Source organism: Schistocerca nitens, chromosome 4 (genome assembly GCF_023898315.1).
Source record: "Schistocerca nitens isolate TAMUIC-IGC-003100 chromosome 4, iqSchNite1.1, whole genome shotgun sequence".
NCBI lineage: Eukaryota > Metazoa > Arthropoda > Insecta > Orthoptera > Acrididae > Schistocerca > Schistocerca nitens.
Genome location: NC_064617.1, coordinates 173,601,997 through 173,620,291, shown reverse-complemented (window position 1 = coordinate 173,620,291; position 18,295 = coordinate 173,601,997). Strand labels below are relative to the sequence as shown.

The window sequence follows — 18,295 nt, the reverse complement described above, 5'->3', positions numbered from 1 at the left end:
TTTGTTTTCATTGTTATAGTACATTCAGTTGTGCTGAGGTTCCACTTCCAGTCATTGTTGATTATTTGCACGTTGTTGCTTTCACAACAACCACTACAATTCTAGACTAATTTAGAAACTTGTTACAACTTCACTTCAAGGGTATTTCATCACATAATCAGCTCTATTTAGACAATAAGTGGGTGTCAAGCATCCACTACCATTGACATTACATACTGTAACAATATAGAACTCCATAACCACTCTAAAACCATTTCTGTCAAATCTTATATCTGCAAATTACTGAATATCCAACATTTATTTGAGTTGAAACTTCCTCGCAGATTAAAGCTGTGTGCCGGACCGAGACTCGAACTCGTGACCTTTGCCTTTTGTAGGCACGTGCTCTTATCATCTGAGCTACCCAAGCACAACTCACAACCCGTCCTCACAGCTTTACTTCTGCCAGTACCTCGTCTCCTACCTTCCAAACTTTACAGAAGCTCTCCTGCGCAGGAGAGCTTCTATTCCTTGAGGAAGGGGAAAAAGAATAGCAAGAGGATACACATGAGACATGGAAGGTAAACTATGTTGCAAAGGCTGGGGCCCCTTGGCAGCCAAGCTCAAACCCGTCAAAGAGTGGCGAGACCCAGGGGGTGGGGGGTTATTTTGTGATAATTAATGTTATTAATGTTTCAGGAAGAATACAGTTCGATGCCTGAGGTGCAAAATGCCTTCCCTTCTGGTCAAGTGCAAATGATTGCAATTCTGTTCTGCAATGTCTACAGAGTCTCATACCCCATAACAATTTGGCAACTAACAACTATTTATGCACCAGGAACATAAAGCAAGGCATCAGTTGCCAATATACACGTGTTTCAACAGAGGTCTACATCCTGAGCTTCTGTACTATTTACAATGTTTACTTGGCCTCACATTCTAAATTTACTTCGAAGAACCACTTTTTAACTAAAAGCTTGTTTACATTTGACAAACTTGCAACAAACTGAACAGTGTATCATGCAAGAACACAGTCATAACTTATCACATGTGCATTATTCATCTCAGGAACTTATACTTAGAAATGAATAAAAACTTTTTACATTCTTTATATGTAATTTTGTGAAAATTATCTCGCACAACTGGAAGTCATCACGAAAGGAAAACATGGTGGGATTGACTTCATTATTGTACAGATCAAAGAACAAAACCATTTGTTTTGTTTCTTCATTATTTATTTTACAAATACAAAATAAATACACTCTATAATAGAAATTACAAGAAATGTCACAATTTGTATCAAACAGCAGAATATTTTTTGAGGGGGAAACCTTCTACGGGACAAAAACCCCCTCAAAAATGTTAACAAACTTCTCAAAATTATGTTAGGAAAACGAAACTACACTCATACTGACTATACTACATACAAGTGCTGTTACATATCATCCACGAAATAATCTAACAAAAAGCTGAACAGGTTGGATTTATTGTGCATGGTTTTTTTTTTATAGCAGGTAATAATTTTTTTATAATATTGGTATTTCTGAGACCTACTGATGCAAAATCTTGAAAGGTGGTGCAAATATTATAAGATTCATCACAGTGAAAACCACAAATCCAAATTATTAAATGTGTCAATGAACAGATCTTGTGGGACAGACAAAACGCACATCAACTTTACACATAGCTGAAAGATTTTATTTTAAGTGCATGCAACATTTATAGTCCATCTTTACATGTCAATGCTACTGCAGAGGTAAGCAGAAATGACAAGTACATTACATTTCAACAATAACAACACACATCTATATTTGACCAATACATGTTTTGCAATATACTACTCTCTTGCAAAAAAAAAAAAATTCTACCTGAGAAACATGTAGAGTATAGGAATAATACTTTTTAAAGATTCTATAAGCAGTAATAAGGTAAACAAAAATTATAAAAAAATCTGTAAAATATTTGTGACATTTACACAAGATGGAATACAAAAATGTATTCATCATGCATTGGTGATGACTAGCATTAATGTGCAGAAAAGTTCAATTATATTTCGATAGGTGACAGAAAATAAAACAAATGAAAAACTGTCTTCCAGCACATTTGCAACAGATTAGCACAAAATGTAGTATCAAAAAAACAAATTTTTTCATAAGAAGACTGTTTTTCTTACACTACGTTCAACACAGCTGCACTACGAGATATAAAAAATAAAAATAGCACAAATGCAGTTTCACAGACAAGCACCAATCAGCAAACAAATCCAGCAAAAACTGGGGCATACTATTGTGGTACAACAATAGGAAGAAAAATCTATTACACACCAATTATACAACACATAATTTATGTCTAAATACTGCACATGTTTATAATACATCAGTTACTGTCATTGTTACATTCTGATTTTAGGATCTTAGCTTCCTCTCTCATAAGATAAAAATACAAATGATGATGGTATCATGAAAGCCAAGTCAATTTTGACCAAATCTGGACTAGTAAATATGAACGATCTCAAGTCAAAGAACTCTCAAGGAATAAAGTTAATGGAAGAAAAAAATATCTAGGAAACGGAATGTCATTTCCATCAATAAGTAACAACTGAAGGCCAATATACAATGCATTTTTCTGTCAATTTTTTCTCTGCACATTGGCTGTCAGACTTTCTGCCTCTTTTGCTATAAATAAAATGCATCAGTTTTCCCATCTTTCACCCTACACCAGCCTCAGGTTTTTTTTCCATTCTTTCCCATATTTACAACAGCTGAATACATATTTCATAGTTAGTAATTGTTTATTAAGAAAGTTACCTCTATCATCTTCTATCTGCCTATACCAAGATATTTAAAATTTACCGGTTCAATGATAAGGATGGTCTACGAAGTATCAAGGCAGGAGAGAGAACAGTAGGAAGTATCAAGGCAGGAACAAGAACAACATACAAACAATGAACTCTGAGCATAAATGGAACTTTTTAAAATCTGAACAAAATAGGGCTGCAGTAAGAAAATTAATCCCTGATTAACTGAACGAACATGGGTCACAATCAAGACCACCACCTTCTCACAAAGACAAACTGACAGCTGAGAAGTCAGTCTGCTAATATCAGTACGTTTTCAGTTACTCTAAGTGACTATTGGTGATTGTGTTATAGCCAACAGTGTTAATAACAATGAAACAAGGTGCCAAACACAGACGTCTATGACAAAAGTAACAAGATTCTTCTAACATTACATTAATACTTAGGGGGAGAAAAAAATCCTCAGGCAGCAAAATGTGACCCTGCATAAATGTATATGTACAATCATAATGCTTGAATTGTTGATTCATGGTTTACACAAACATATTATTCATCTTTTCTCTCTGTAACAATCTCACTGATATTCAGAAACTATGAATGGCTGCAAAAAGCCTTTTGCATAATTTGTACTTTTATGTTACAAAGAATTTAAAAAAATAAAATAATAATAATAATAAATGAAAATTACCCAAAGAATTTTAATGTGTGAAATGGGAAAGAGGAGTCATATTTCAGCTGACAGATTTGATAAGGCTGGCAATTCATACATAATCCTTCATAATATTCATTCTCTGCTGGATCAAGTGTCAGGTCAGCAAACAGTAGGAGAGCTTCTGACTTTCCATCAAAGAAAATCATTAAGTTTATTATAATACTGTCTTACTTATATACCCAATGCTCACATTTCAACCCTATCCATTCAACAAATGTTTTGTTGTATTTTAAATTTTAAATACATGAACACATGAATTCAACTGAAAAAGGAATGCGTGTTCAACACAACTGCTTTGTGATGATGTAAGGATGAGAATTACAAGCCACAACATTCTTCCAAAACACCTTACCTGTTACTTACATAATTAAATGCACACTTAGTCAGGTACATTCAAGAAAGCAATGAAGCCACATTCCTGATCAAACTAACCCAAAAAAGTGACTTTGAATATAGAGATAATCCCTAGTTTCTTTTACTTCAAATGTTTCAGTGTTATTTAACAACTAATACAATAATTAGAATCAATCACGATTATCACTGCAGCTCATAGTTAAAATTCTGATGTTCTGTCAGTATAGTAAAGGCATAATACCACACGGAATGTGATTAACTGCTTGAGATTCACTTTGTAAGTACAAAATCAGAAATGTTGAAAAGTAATAATTTATGTTTCATCATTAAACTACATATGAAATAAACAATTAAACATGTGTTACCTGTTCTGTCTCCAAACACTGATATCTCACCCCTCCCCCCCCCCCCTTCCTTCCCCACAATATCCCTCCATTTGTTTATCGCAACTGCAACCACCTTTGTGGACAAATGATCCAGTCTTAAATTACATATGTAAAATTTCAGAACCTCTCTCTGTTACTAGAAAACATATTCTAGTAATTGTACATTTTAAAAAGAGTCATTAGTCCCAGAAACCCATTTTTTTTGCCACTTCGTACATACTATAAATGTATGTAATGTAATGGCATAATGTAGGTAAAAATTATGTTTCACATCACATACGTAATGTTTCTACAAATCATGTTTTAGGTATAATTGTGTGTCACAGGACAACACAGAAAATCTTTTCCTTTTTTTCATTTTCCTTCTTTTACAAAAGTAGAGTACATTAAAATTGCTCTTGCAAAGCTGCTGCCTTAAGAGAAGTAACGGTACAGGCCAGGGTTAGCACCATCAGACCCACGTGACCCTAGTGTACGTAAAACGGCAAATGGATCTCCCACTGCTCCACTCCCTCTTCTTCCATTTTCACCACTGCCAGGCTGTCCACCAGTATCTCTGATACCTGATCCACCAGCACCTACTTGTGGCTGTGCCCTCACCACACTCGCATAAGTAGGACCCGGCTGCTGTCCAATGCCACAATCACCACTGCTATCACTTTCTCTCGGTGCAGATTTCTTCTCACCATCTGCCCCAGATTCTGAACTAACTACACTCTGCACTAACGGCTGCTGCATCTGCAAACCCACACTTACAGCAGCACGAGCATAGCCAGCAAATGCTCCACTGGTGCTGCCACCACTGCTCCCAGACAGGCTCCTGTCAGTCATATTGTCTAGCATACAGCATAGATCTCTCTGAGAGGATATTTGATTCGATAAAGCGGCCTGGCGGCGGTACAGGGGCACAGACTGCTGAGGGGATTGTGGTTGCATGTGAGGTGCCAGAGTCAGTGAGTTCACAAAAATCTGATGTGGAAACTGTTGTTGTTGCTGTTGCTGCTGCTGCTGTTGTTGTTCTTGAGACTGTTGCTGCTGCTGTAGCTGTTGCAATGGCATTTGCTGCAGATGATGAAAACGAATTTGTTGCTGCTGTATGTTCTGCAGTTGTAGTTGCTGCTGGTGTTGTAGAGTCAGTTGCTGCTGTTGTACACTTGGAGTTTGTTGCTGTGCACTTACTGGTTGAGGTTGTTGCATGCCTGCTGTCTGCTGTTGTACACTTGGTAGCAGCTGTTGAATACTTGGTGGGGGTTGCTGCATACCTGGCAGTGGCTGCTGCAGACCAGGCAGTGGCTGATTTACACCTGCCAATGGTAGTGGCTGTTGTACACCAGATAGTGGTGGATGTGTACTCAAAGGTGGCGGCTGCTGCTGCACCATCGTCGGCAGTTGCTGCTGGACAGGCAGAGTCTGCTGCTGTGCAGTAGTTGGTGGTTGCTGTTGTACACTCGTTGGCAGCTGCTGCTGTACACTCGTTGGCAGCTGCTGCTGTACACTCGTTGGCAGCTGCTGCTGTACACTCGTTGGCAGCTGCTGCTGTGTACCTTGTGGCTGCTGTTGCACACTTTGTGATTGCTGCGGCTGTTGCTGTTGTATATTTTGCTGTAGCCGTTGCTGCTGCTGCTGTTGCAATAGCAGTAACTGCTGTTGTTGCAGCCGGCGCAGCTCACTTTCATGAAGCGAAAATTGTTTCGTGTTGCACGTTGCATTTGGTTCCACTGCTTTCTCGAGTATAATGTTTGGGAAGTTCTGCACCAGTGGGTTACACTGCAGACAAAATGAAATATGATTAAAACATACAACAAGAAAATTTCCACGCTATGACTTTACACCGAATGATTTTTCAGCCTTACATCCTATAGTTAAAAAGACACAACTGAGTGTTAAAAGTTGAACCTATTCAATACAATACAGCAAAGCCTGGAGGCATAGCATGGTTGGAAAGCTAAAAAAAAAAGATATTAGTAACGAAATCCACAATCCTTCAACCCTGTCTTACACATGCATACAATTTTTGATGCACAGCATGCATATTATTGCTGTATCTATCCCATGAGGCAAACAGTGAGTAAACAGTGGTTGTATTTTCAGATGTAATGTCTTAAAAGTCTCTCCCAGTGGTTAATAAAAACCATACACAAATGCGAATAAATTTAAAGTTGTCAGGAAAAAATCAGCGAGTGGCATATTAAAATAATTCTTCCTCTCCCCCCTGCCCTCTCCTCCCCCACACACCAAAATCCGCAATAAGAATTTAATCATCTTTGATAAGGGTGTCAGATGCTCAGATACAACATGTTTTATCTTCTGACTCCCAGACAGTGTGTACACTAGTGACCCGCACAGATAGAGGTCCGAGATCTGGGCAGGCATTCATAAGGCACACTACATTAAGTTGGCAATGCAACTAGAAGTTTGACAATCATCAGAGGTCACCAGCCTCGAATGTGCCCACAGCCTACTTTCCGCGTACCCTACTGGCCAGCAGACAGGTTTTAGAGATGGGCCCAGCCAACTCTAGCTCATTATATGTTTCCCTCTGCATATGTGTCATCATACTGTTGTTGTGACCACTCCATGGCTAGTATACCCATTATGATAAATTTGTCTTTTAGACTTAATAAAGTTTGTTGTGATAGTCATCATGTGGTGTTCTCTTGGTGGCAAGTAGGGTCGTATCTTCACGTGTTTTCCATTGTGCAGTTGCTTTTCACAGTTTGTCATTGCGTGGAGTCTCTGACTTAAACATAGGTGCGGCAACAAAAGGATCTCATCACGGTGATGCAACAGGCTTTGCCAGTGTTGCCCTCCAAAAATTAATCTCTCACTCCATTTTTCCTCAGTTCTCACCATTCGATGTGGTAGCAAAAGATTTAGAGGTGGACAAACACTGCCTACAGCAGCATTTTCATGCCTTCCACGTTACACATGAGGAGGTACGTCATGCACTCTTTCTGTCATTGGCTTCTCACACCTCGGATTAGATGTTGCAGCAGTTGGCCTCCTTGCAGGAGCCTTCCTCAGTGTCATTCGATGTCTCATTTTCGTTGTTGTCTTCCTCTTTATCACACCGCACGCATGTCGTGCCCACTAGGGTTTTACTAATGCAAGATGCAGTCCGTTCAGTCTTATCATGCCTGGGCTGTGACCCTCCACAGCCATAGTCACAAGTGCCATTTTGTCATGGACAAGTCAAAAGAGTCATATGCAGACGCCATGGTCCATGACATTATCATCTGCTCCACCCCAGATAAAGCCCAGCAATGGGCCCTTCAGTTACAATCCCTCCCTTGAAAGAGGTTTCATCAACTGCCTCGTCGTATGAGGTCTTGTAAGCCACTGTTCAGCAACTGAAAGCCTGGTGTGATGTCACAGCAGTACAGGTTGGCCCGGCCGCATCTACTGCATCTGGGGTGGACAACATTGCGGCAGTGCAAGTCGGCTGATCTGTAAGCTCCTGCATGGCACTTACAGAGCATTCCAGCCACCATTCTGTTGCTGTCATGTGCATCATGCTACTCCAAACATAACAGATCACAAGGTTTATATAGATAATTTATTTACTTAATTGGTTATATTCGAGGTTGATATGATTCGCATTTTAAGATTTCCCCAGCATTGAGCCATCTGTAGTGTTAGAAAAAAAGCCACATTGTGGACGTCTTGGCCAATTCATGATGGAAGTCCACATCAAGCCTTTGGCTTTTCAGTCATGGACTCTGTACAGTTGGTATCTGCCAAGATCCCCTAACAGTCTTTGGAATCTCTGTGCTTGGAATTTTGGGATTTCTTTGAGGTAGGCATAGGGTATGCAACAGACTTTCAACCCCATATAACCTTGAAGCAGTCAGCTCGTCCTGGATTTTTTTTAAATGCTAAGCAGATTCCCCTGGCCCTCCTCTCCCAAGTAAAGGTAGAGCTGGAACAGCTCCGCCCTCTTGGGTTGTGGCTCCTACTTCCTCTAGTGAATGGGCCACACCCCTTGTCATGAGTAAGAAACACTGTGGCAAACTGTGTCTTTGCAGCAATGTTAAGGATACTGTGAACTCATAGTCCGTGATCAACACACGTCCTGTTCACACACTTAGCAGGGCGTCAAATCTTATCCAAACTTTATCTTTCCAAAGCATATCGCCAATTATCCCTGGATGATGAATCCAAGTGTATCATGATCATTAACACACCATTTGGCCTTTATCAATGACCAGGGTTGATGATTGAATTGGAAGTAACCCCGCAATTTGGAACACATCACATCATCATTACAGGACCTCCATGACCTCTTCCTACAACTCTGGGCTGTGGGTCTGTGTTGCAATCTGCAGAAGTTCATATTTATCAACCATCTCTTGAGTATCTGGGCCACGTCATTTTGAGGCATCCAACCTGTGGAATGCCATGTCACGGCCATTATGGAACTGCTGAGTCCCTCATCATTGTGTGAACGGCAGGTTTTCGAAGGTAAAATTGCCTACTACCAACAGTTCATTCCCAAGATGTCCACCATCACATAACCACTTCTTCATCTCCTTCTCTGCAAAGGTGCTCCTTTCGTCAGGTCTCTAGCATGCAACCAGGCCATCAACACACAGACGGAACTCCTGTGGTCGACACAGTGTCTAGCTACCATTGATCACCCCAAAAAAACCATTGGGGAGGGGGAGGAGGGTGTGTTCCTCACCTATCAGAATGCAGACGACTCTGAGCAGCCACTGGTATTTGCATCTGAAACTCTCAGTCCAGCACAGGTCCAGTACTCTCAGGCACAGCAGGTGGCTCTGACCATTTTGTACCTGGTCACCAAGTTTCACATTTTCTTATATGGCACCGAATTCCAACTAATTACAGACCACAAGCCCTTACTTTCATAATTTAGTCAGGGCACCCGAGTCCCTGATAAAGCAGCCCACAGGTTGCAGAGGTGGGCCTTGTTCCCCTCTAAATACAACTATAACATTAATTTTCATATCACAGAGTACTGTGCCAATGACGATACCTTATCCTGGTTGCCTGTTGGCCCTTGAGTTAGACTGGGAGGAGCTCGTGTGTTTTCATTTGGACATCTCTTCCCACCAAGCAGCAGAATGGTTTTCTGATCACTAGTGTGCCTAAGTTGCCAAGGCAACAACAGCTGACCCCACCTTCAGGCAGGCAGGCAGGCAGACTGCCTCATCCGACAGGTTTGCCTTCTCGGTGTCCTAGCTGCTTATACAATTCACTTTGTCTTGCACTATCATCTCTCAATCTTAGACTGCATTCTCTTCACCACCACAGATGACACAGTTCCCTTGTGGTCATTCCTGGGAGTCTGCAGCGAGAGGTTTCACAGCTGTTACTTGAGGGGCACTCAAGTGCTTCCCAGACTAAACCCTTGGCTTGCAGATATGTTTACCAGTCCAGCGTTGACCAAGATCTAGAAAACTTGGTTGCTGTATGTCCCCAGTGTGCTTGTCAGCAGGTGGCTCCCAGGTCATCATTCTCTCCATGGCCTCTAGCAACCCAGCATTGGGAACGCATCCATGTTTGTTTGGCAGGTCCATTTCTGAATGTGTTCTGGTTGATTGTCATTGGCGTCTTTTTGCATTTTTGGTGCCCTTTGTCCATTACTGAGGCCACGATTTAAGTGCTCTCCAATTTTTTTTCTGTGGAAGGTCTTCCAGTTACAATCATTTCTGATAATGGACCCCAGTTCCTACCTCAGCTATTTCATGATTCCTGTGTGCACTCAGCCATATGCCATGTTCGTTCCCCTCCCTTTTACCATCAATCTAACAGGAAGACTGAGCGCACAATTCGCATGTTTAAGATCCAGAGGAAAAAATATCAGCAAGACTTCCCTGTAGAAGAGATGATGAATTCTATTCTGACAGCTATCAAATCACTCCTATTGGTTCCCATAGACCAGGGGAGCTGCTTCATGGGGCAAACTGAGGACATTGCTCTTTCTCCTCTTGGATCTCGCCCGCCATTGCATTCCAGCAGACTGGTTTTAAGCAGGGGATGCGTATGGTTTGGTCGGCAACCCAGCTGGAAACCAGAAGTCATCATGTGCCAGAACGGCCGCTGCATCTGCACCTTAAGAGACAGGGAACCAGCAGTCAGCTCTGCATCCAGGTGAGCACCCATAACCCCATCCTGGCTGCAACAGAGGGTTCCTGCCTCCTCTTCCACCTACAGGAGCACCTCTGCCTGAAGAGCTTATACCTTTGCAGCCTCCTGCAGTGGCTCCAGTGGAGCTCCAGTTGGAGAGCATATGTCTTGCCGTTTCAATGACACAGGAGCAGTCTCAGCCTGCAGCAGTGTTGCCTCCACCTTGGACATTGCCATGGATCCTCACTTGGACTGCCCACTGATGGTTGTGCAGTTTCATGCCCAGACATGAAAAGGAAGGGGGTTGTCGGGGCCCTCCTTCTGGTGCCTACTTTCGCACATATCCGTGGTCTCCAGCTACCACGAGTTGCTTGCTCCTCTTGCTCCTGAGGACATAGGCACTATCTCCACAATGCTACCATCCACAACTCGCCCCACAGATCTGTAATGCCCTGTTCCCAAAGAGAGGAGAAGAGCAGTGACCTGGAGAAATCCACAAGTCAGCAGACACAGCTAGACATTCAACTACAGTCAGAGGCTGCCACTCGAGGATATGTATGCACACGCACACTACCCACTGGCCAACAGCTTTTAGAGGCAGGCCCAGCCAGCTTTAACTCAGTTAGGCCCTAAATGTTTTATCTCTGAATAAGTTTTATTGGATTGTTAATGTGAGCCACTCCATGGCTAGTCTACCTATTATAATAAGTTGTTTTCTAGACTTAATATAGTTTGTTGTGTTATCGTGTGATGTCCTCTCATGTGATTAGAACATATATCATGGCATATGGACAGCACATAACTACTCATATAACTCTGATTTCTACAGCTGCTGACTAAATTCATATACACCACAGATTACGGTGTATATTTTGGCTGTTCATCATCTAGGTCCTGGTGTGGAGGCGAGATTATTTTATATTTTAAAAGCACAATACAGCAGTGCATGTAGAAAATGAACTTAATGCTCACTCTGATGACTCAAGATTAAAGTATGTGTAGAAATACATATTTAGCATGGAGAGAAAACAGTTTTGATTAGTATATGATGAGAATGTTTATATGTGGACTGGTAGGAAGCAAATAAATAGAAAAAAAATTTACGAAAATAAAAGTACAATTACGTATTTTATTATGATTATATAATTGATGGAGGACTTGTGAACATTATTCCATACTTAACGTTTTATCATCCAAATTTATGTTATTTTCAAGTGTGAATAAATCTAATTATTTCAAAACTCTTTTGACTAAGCAGCAGTATTTGGAATTTGCATAAAACATACATGTAACTTGTGTTATAATCTATCAAGTTGTCTCCGACTCCTGGTTACATGATGAATTATATCCCTGAAGCTCTCACTGTACTATCAAATGAAAGAAGTACAAAATGTAGACCCAAGTGTACTTACTCCATTGGTAAAATAGTACACCCTATCACTCACAGGCCATAATTTGATCAAGTATTTTCCATCAATACTAATGGTTCAGTGAGTGTCTTAAAATGTTTGTAAATACTGTGTGTTCTCTCAAATCTAAAAAATGATGAGTTTGCCTATAATTTGAAATCATTAAAACCACTGCTGAGACTGTAATAAATTTTAGGGGTAAAATTAGTTTTAAATGTGAAAACAAAGTTCCTCAAATTCCATCATTTAAGTTCAAGACTGTGGAAAATTTTTACACTTATTATTATTATTATTATTATTATTATTGTTTTTCTTACTATTATTATATTGTTTATAACTTCTAATATTCAACTAATAATACCTAATAAATAATAATGCCTAACTAATAATAAACCTGTGTGGGGTTGTTAGATCCCCCATCAGGTGCCTTCCTGGGTGGTGCACTGTGGAAAGCCCCCTCGATTTGAGTGGTGCTGGGGAAATTAAATACCCAAGGTGGACAAAATACAATCACAAAATCAATCACCATCAGATATGGTAATCCGTGGCTGTTGGTTAGCATTTGTTCACATAGTTGGTGCAGCTGTTAGGAATGCAGCTTAATCTTGACAATTGAGTCTTGTAATCTCATGATCTCCACCGGAGGTTGATTTTTGGCAATCTTCAACTTGAAGAAATAATGGTAGAACAACAGGAAACAATTACACTACCCCATGACCCCATCAACAGATTGGATTCCCACTCTAGTCACAGGATTCTGGGGGGACCTGACATGCCATATATAGAACTATCAGAACTTCTAAAAACCTCTTAGAACAAAACAAAAAATTTTATGGTTACATTGAACACAAACATTTTACTGAACCCAGTAAAACTGATACACTTAACGAATACATTGGACATATTCAGCATCAAAATTATGGCATTGCAAGAAATATGGTTTACAGATGAAAATCACTTCAACTCTGAGAACCGAAAGTTCTATAAGGAAACCCTGCAGTGCATATCAACACTGGACCAAAACAATTTGGCACAGGTTTCTCGGTTCGCAAGTCCATCACAGATTCAGTCACTGACTTTACATCACCTTCAGAAACATTCTCAATACTGTCAATAAAATGAGGAAAGGAGGCCTACACACTGATTAATGTGCATGACTACAGCAGAAAAGACTCACGAGTGATAGAAGACTTCTGGGAACTTCTGCAAGAAATCACGAAAAAAAATTCTAACACCACATCAATGACTTCAATGGGCAGTTACGAAAACAAAAGAAATGCCAGAGAATCACTGGGCTGCACACAGCTACAACAGAGCCAATAAAAATGGTGGACATCTCATATGCTTCTGCCAAAATTTTAATCTAAAAATTATGTCCTCATCACTACTCAAGAAATCCACACAAAAACTAAAGAAATGGAAAGGCCCCATAAAACAAACTGAGAGCTCCAGGTTAACCATACTGCTACCTCTTGATGAAACACCAAAGATGTCCTCACTGCAAAAACCAGGACAGTATGCTTAGAGTCAGACCACAACTTACTACAGATCAAAGTAAAAAACAAACAAGAGAAACAAAGAGTTTCCAGACATATCCCAAACACCCACAATTCAGCAAGAAGAAAATAAATAACTGAAGAAATATGTAGGGTGGACACCACAAACTGGCCTGATCTCATGGAGAAAGTAAAGCAAACAATACAATTAGGTCAACCCTCGAGAAGATGAAAACATACCATAGGTGGTGAAACATCACACGCAACCAAGATGTCAAATCTAGGATTAAAACATGGAATAATTTCAACAATCGTAAAACAAAAGAGAGGCCAAAGTTTTAGAGGTAAGGTGGAGGTGTCTCTAAATTTATTTGACGACAAAAACACAAATACCATAATAAGAGGTTGAATGAAATAGAAGAAGACACTACCAAAAACACCACCCACAATTTTTATAATCTTCGGAGAGAATTTAACTGGCTACCAACCTCCCAGCCTAAACTTCCAGTGATCTGGTGGATCCCTGAAAACTGATACACAGAATAATTGTGAAACTCTGGCCAAATATTTCCGTACACTCCTCCACAGTGAAGATCCATCTGAACAACTCTGATTTGTAAAACCAGTACCAAAATCCTTATTTGCTTCCACCCTCACAAGAAAAAATGGTGAAAATAATCACACCACTGAAAAACAACAGAGCACCTGGTGAAGATGACATAATTTCAGAATTATGGAACTGGATCACAAAAACATAACGTCAAAGATTCACAGAATAATATCAGAAATCTGGAAAACAGAGAAAATTCCAAAAGAACAGAAGAGCACCTTGTTACCCATTCCACAAGAAAGGAGACAAAACAGATCCCAGTGATTACACAGGAAAATTATAAAATTCTCTCTACGGCTTTGCTGACGTGACTTTAATTACAAGCAGAGCCTCAGACCGGCAAGTATCTGGTGGGATTCAGAAAAGGGAGACCCCATATTGAACAGATCTGGACCTCAAAGCCATACTACATGTTACACTCACATCTGTTGATTTCAAAAAAGTTTATGATTCTGTTAACAAACACTGTTTAATAGCCTACGAGAATTAGGAGTCGATAAAAAGACCGGTGCCATCATCCAGAAAACTTTATCAGAAACCACCTTAAAAGTGAAATTCATGGGAGAAATCTCAAACTCATTCAAAATTCAAGCAGGATTCTGACAAGGAGATGGCTTATCACCACTCTTTGTCAACATTACACAGGAAAAATAATCAGGGAATGGGATAACTATGTCAAAGTTAGCCAAAATGGGAAAGAGAAAAGAAAAGTATTACTGTGAAATGCCTGGCCTTTGCAGACGACCTGGCGATATAAAAAACAAAAAAGATGAAGCCAACCTACAACTAGATAAACTACCAGGTGGTTATAATTCAAGTGTAGCTACTCACAAAGGTCCAGCATGGGGTGTAATTATTGTATGGCAGCAAAACTTGATAGATATTCTAATGTGTTAATGGAGAACAGATTTAGACAGCGAATGAATTAGTTCCAATTTTGGTCACCTGGTACAAAGATGAAAATCTGGCACTATGAATGCGATAAAGATATATAAAAATGTTTCCGTATGTAATGGATCAGGAACAAGACAAGAGCAGAGAAGATCAAACAAGAGAAAAAGGCATAATGCTGATTTTATTATTAACCACTGTCTACACAATTTGCTCACAATGAATACAGCCTACACTGGACCTCCATAATAGCTGCACTTTAATTATAATCACCCTATACGTGAAATTGCCCTTGAAACTGGATTCCAAGTTTGCTATAAAAAAACTCTATAAAAAAAACATCAAATCAAATGGAAAATATCCACTGAAAACACAGTATGGAAAAATCTCTCAGGTCACCCACTTCAGGTACCTAGGAGATACCATCCAACCCACAAGACTTAACACAATCTCCAACACAGAAAGAATATTCAAAATGCAAAAGGCATACAAACTGAAATGGGATCACTACAAAAAAGAGCAGTATCTTGTAATGCAAAACTATGACACTACAACACTGTCGTTTCACTGGAAGCCTTCTATGCAGCAAAAACTACGGTCATTACAGAGATGAAAAAAATCCATGACACCGAAAAACATGAATGAAAAATTCTTAGAAAAATATACGGCACTATTCCCCGACATGGAACTTAGGTCAGACGACCTACAAAGGAACTCTACAAACACAAAATTTAGGAAAATTCACCTGAAGTTCTATGAGCACCTAGGTAGGATGCAAGAAAAACTCACAAAAAAATTGTCAACATTGTTAAAACAAGCAAAAAGACAAATTAGATGAAAGAAACACAAAAAGACTGGCAATAATTGAAAATTTCAGAAGAAGAAATTGAGGACAGAAAGCAGTTAAGTAAAATCAAAAACAAGAAACTTGAACATGTCACACTGGAAAAAAACACGAATCAGTGAAGAGGTTTTGGGAAGAAAAGAAAAGGAAGTGAAGCTGAGATTTGCTCAAATTCATGTGTTCTCCTAAAGAGGAATAACTGAGAATGAGGATGATGATGATGATGATGATGATGATGATGATGATGATGATAATAATAATTGAATGCAGCAGCCACATTAACTTGTGAAATTTGCTGCTCCTCAGCACTGCACATATACAAATCATAGATGTTTGAGACTCAGAAAGGTCTTGTGAACCATACACTTTCATTTGATTCAGCCGCCTATGCTTCGGTCTCAGGCAGGATCCCGAATTTCATTCAATGCTGAGGTGCTACTCCAATACATCTGTTCGACTTTAAGGGGAAAACAAAGTCGGCTGAGGTGTGAATGGGAATTTGCACTGAGAAGGAAGATATGCTAGGGCAGTTCATGCAGCTGGGCAAAGTGAGTGTGTCAGGTTGGCATAGAGGTTAGTGCATCAGCCTAGTGAGCAAGAGATCCAGAATTCCAGTCTTGGTACAAATTTCTATTTGTTGTTCAAGTCTACAAATATATATCAATGTACGAAAAAGGTAAATGAATGCTATAACACACCTGTACTTGCTGGAAAGTAGGCTGCGTCTTATCACCAAGAATCTCATCCAGTGTTCTTGCTAGATCTTGTACGGGACTCACTTGCTTCCTACTTGCCATGCGCAGCAATTCAAGAAACCTTTAGAAATAAAGATGTTTATTAAAAGCACACCTCATGTTATCCACAAATAATAATTTGATGAACATTTATAATTGGAATGTTTCTGTACTGCCATCAATTGTATTGCAATTTCTATGTATTTCACAGAAATAGAGAGGAAGGTGGGGGTGGGGTGTGTGATGAGAAGGAATTTTACAGTAAACTTTGGTGTTTTCATTCATTTAATTCTCAGAAACATCAACTAGCATAACAGGTTAACCTTTATAACAGTCTTAATTTTTCTCCGCCCGTAATTTCCAACCTTAAGTACATTTGTTTCTATGACACTAATAAAAAATGAGTTTTCAAATGGCAATATAAAGAATCATTCTTTCATTTCATGTTTTGGAATGAATATCCTCTAATCAGAGCCTTTCAATATCATGTGCAAATATCTGTTGTTGCTAATGTGCCATATCAAAGGGTCAGTTCACTTGCAGGATTCACAAGTAATCAATGATTGACATTGCATGCACTACCCATCTGGTTTATTTTTCAAACAATACTTGATTACTGTGCTCTTTTACTACGCTTATGATGTAAAATGTTAATGGAGATAGGCGATAAATCTTTATGATGATAAAGGTTTTTATGTGAAATGGGAAAGATTAAATTTCAGGACATAGACTGGATTGATAAAACATTGATAAATGCCAGTCATAACATTCTGAAAGGCTGCACTGATACAAGAGATAAATTATGGCACTCCTTACTGACAAAGACAATAGGATTATTCTTTCTGGACAAAGATCTAGCTGCTAGCAGATGTTACAGTGGCTATGTTTGAATGGTCAGCTTAAATGTGACAGTAACTTGACCACCCCACAATCTTATCAGGCTGCAATGCTAGGATATATCTTCCTTACATATGTTAAGAAATACTATGATGGCAAAATAACAAAGGGAAGCGTGAAATTGCATAAAATTTCATCCAATGATACATTGGTAAGACTGCCAAATTAAAACATGTTGACAGTTCAAATCAGCTTATGTATAACATTAAGGACTGGGGATAGTTTGCTAGAACTAGAAGCTCATCAAAACAGAAATCAAAGATAGAACAAAAAGATTGGTTTTGGATACAAACAGGAAATATAAACACCTTGGGAATAATTCAAGTGTATAAGACAACATCTTTACACTCAAATGAAGGTTCAAAACAGTAATCAACAGTTACAAAAACTGCTATGCAACTGTGAATCACATTATAGATTAATAATGAGTAATTTTAATGTAAATGACCTGTACAGGAAATCTTAGTGTTTGACACTGGGAATAAAAATGGGACACACACAATTTGAGTTCTCTGAGAAGAAAAAAATGTACACATGATTCAAGATGAAACCCAAAAGGCAACTTCTACGTGACGATAACATTATGTGTCAACAGCAATCAACCAGACGACAGTGAAAATTATTAGTTGTTACCGTTGAACCATTAAAAAATTTAAATTAAGTATTTAACAGCAAATGAAAATGGCATGTGAATGGACACTAATATAAATATATAGGAGAATAAAATGACAGAGTTCTTTTGATTAACTGATTGCTGCACGAAAGTAATTCTCACACAAGCATATATGGCAGTAAAAATTCTGTTTCGTAAATAATCCACATTATTCTTCAATCTCGGTACTTAAGTTACAGTATATCAGACAATTTATTTGAAATGAAACATTCTGGCTGATTAAAGCTGTGTGCCAGACCAGGACTCAAACCTGGGATCTTTGCCTTTCATGGGCAAGTGCTCTATTGCCTAAGCTATCCAACCACAGCTCAAGGCTTGCCCTGATGGTTTTCCTTCCACCAGTAGCTCTTCCCCCACTTTGCAAATTTCACAGACGTTCTCCTGCATATCTTATGGGACTAGCACTCCTGTAACAAAGGAAGG

The 18,295-nt window shown here is 39.3% G+C and overlaps 1 protein-coding gene across 1 annotated transcript in view; it reads right to left on the bottom strand.

The window, feature by feature from the left end:
* Window positions 1-4,278: 4,278 nt before the first annotated feature.
* The window catches only part of LOC126252006 (probable helicase with zinc finger domain), a 157,804-nt gene continuing 143,787 nt past the window's right edge, over window positions 4,279-18,295 (bottom strand). Inside the window, exons 18-19 of the mRNA XM_049952790.1 lie at window positions 16,267-16,384; window positions 4,279-5,995 (exon numbers count right to left, since the gene is read on the bottom strand). Of these exons, the coding sequence (XP_049808747.1) occupies window positions 4,643-5,995; window positions 16,267-16,384 (1,471 nt within the window). The 3' untranslated portion in view covers window positions 4,279-4,642. The remainder of the gene's footprint in view (window positions 5,996-16,266; window positions 16,385-18,295) is intronic.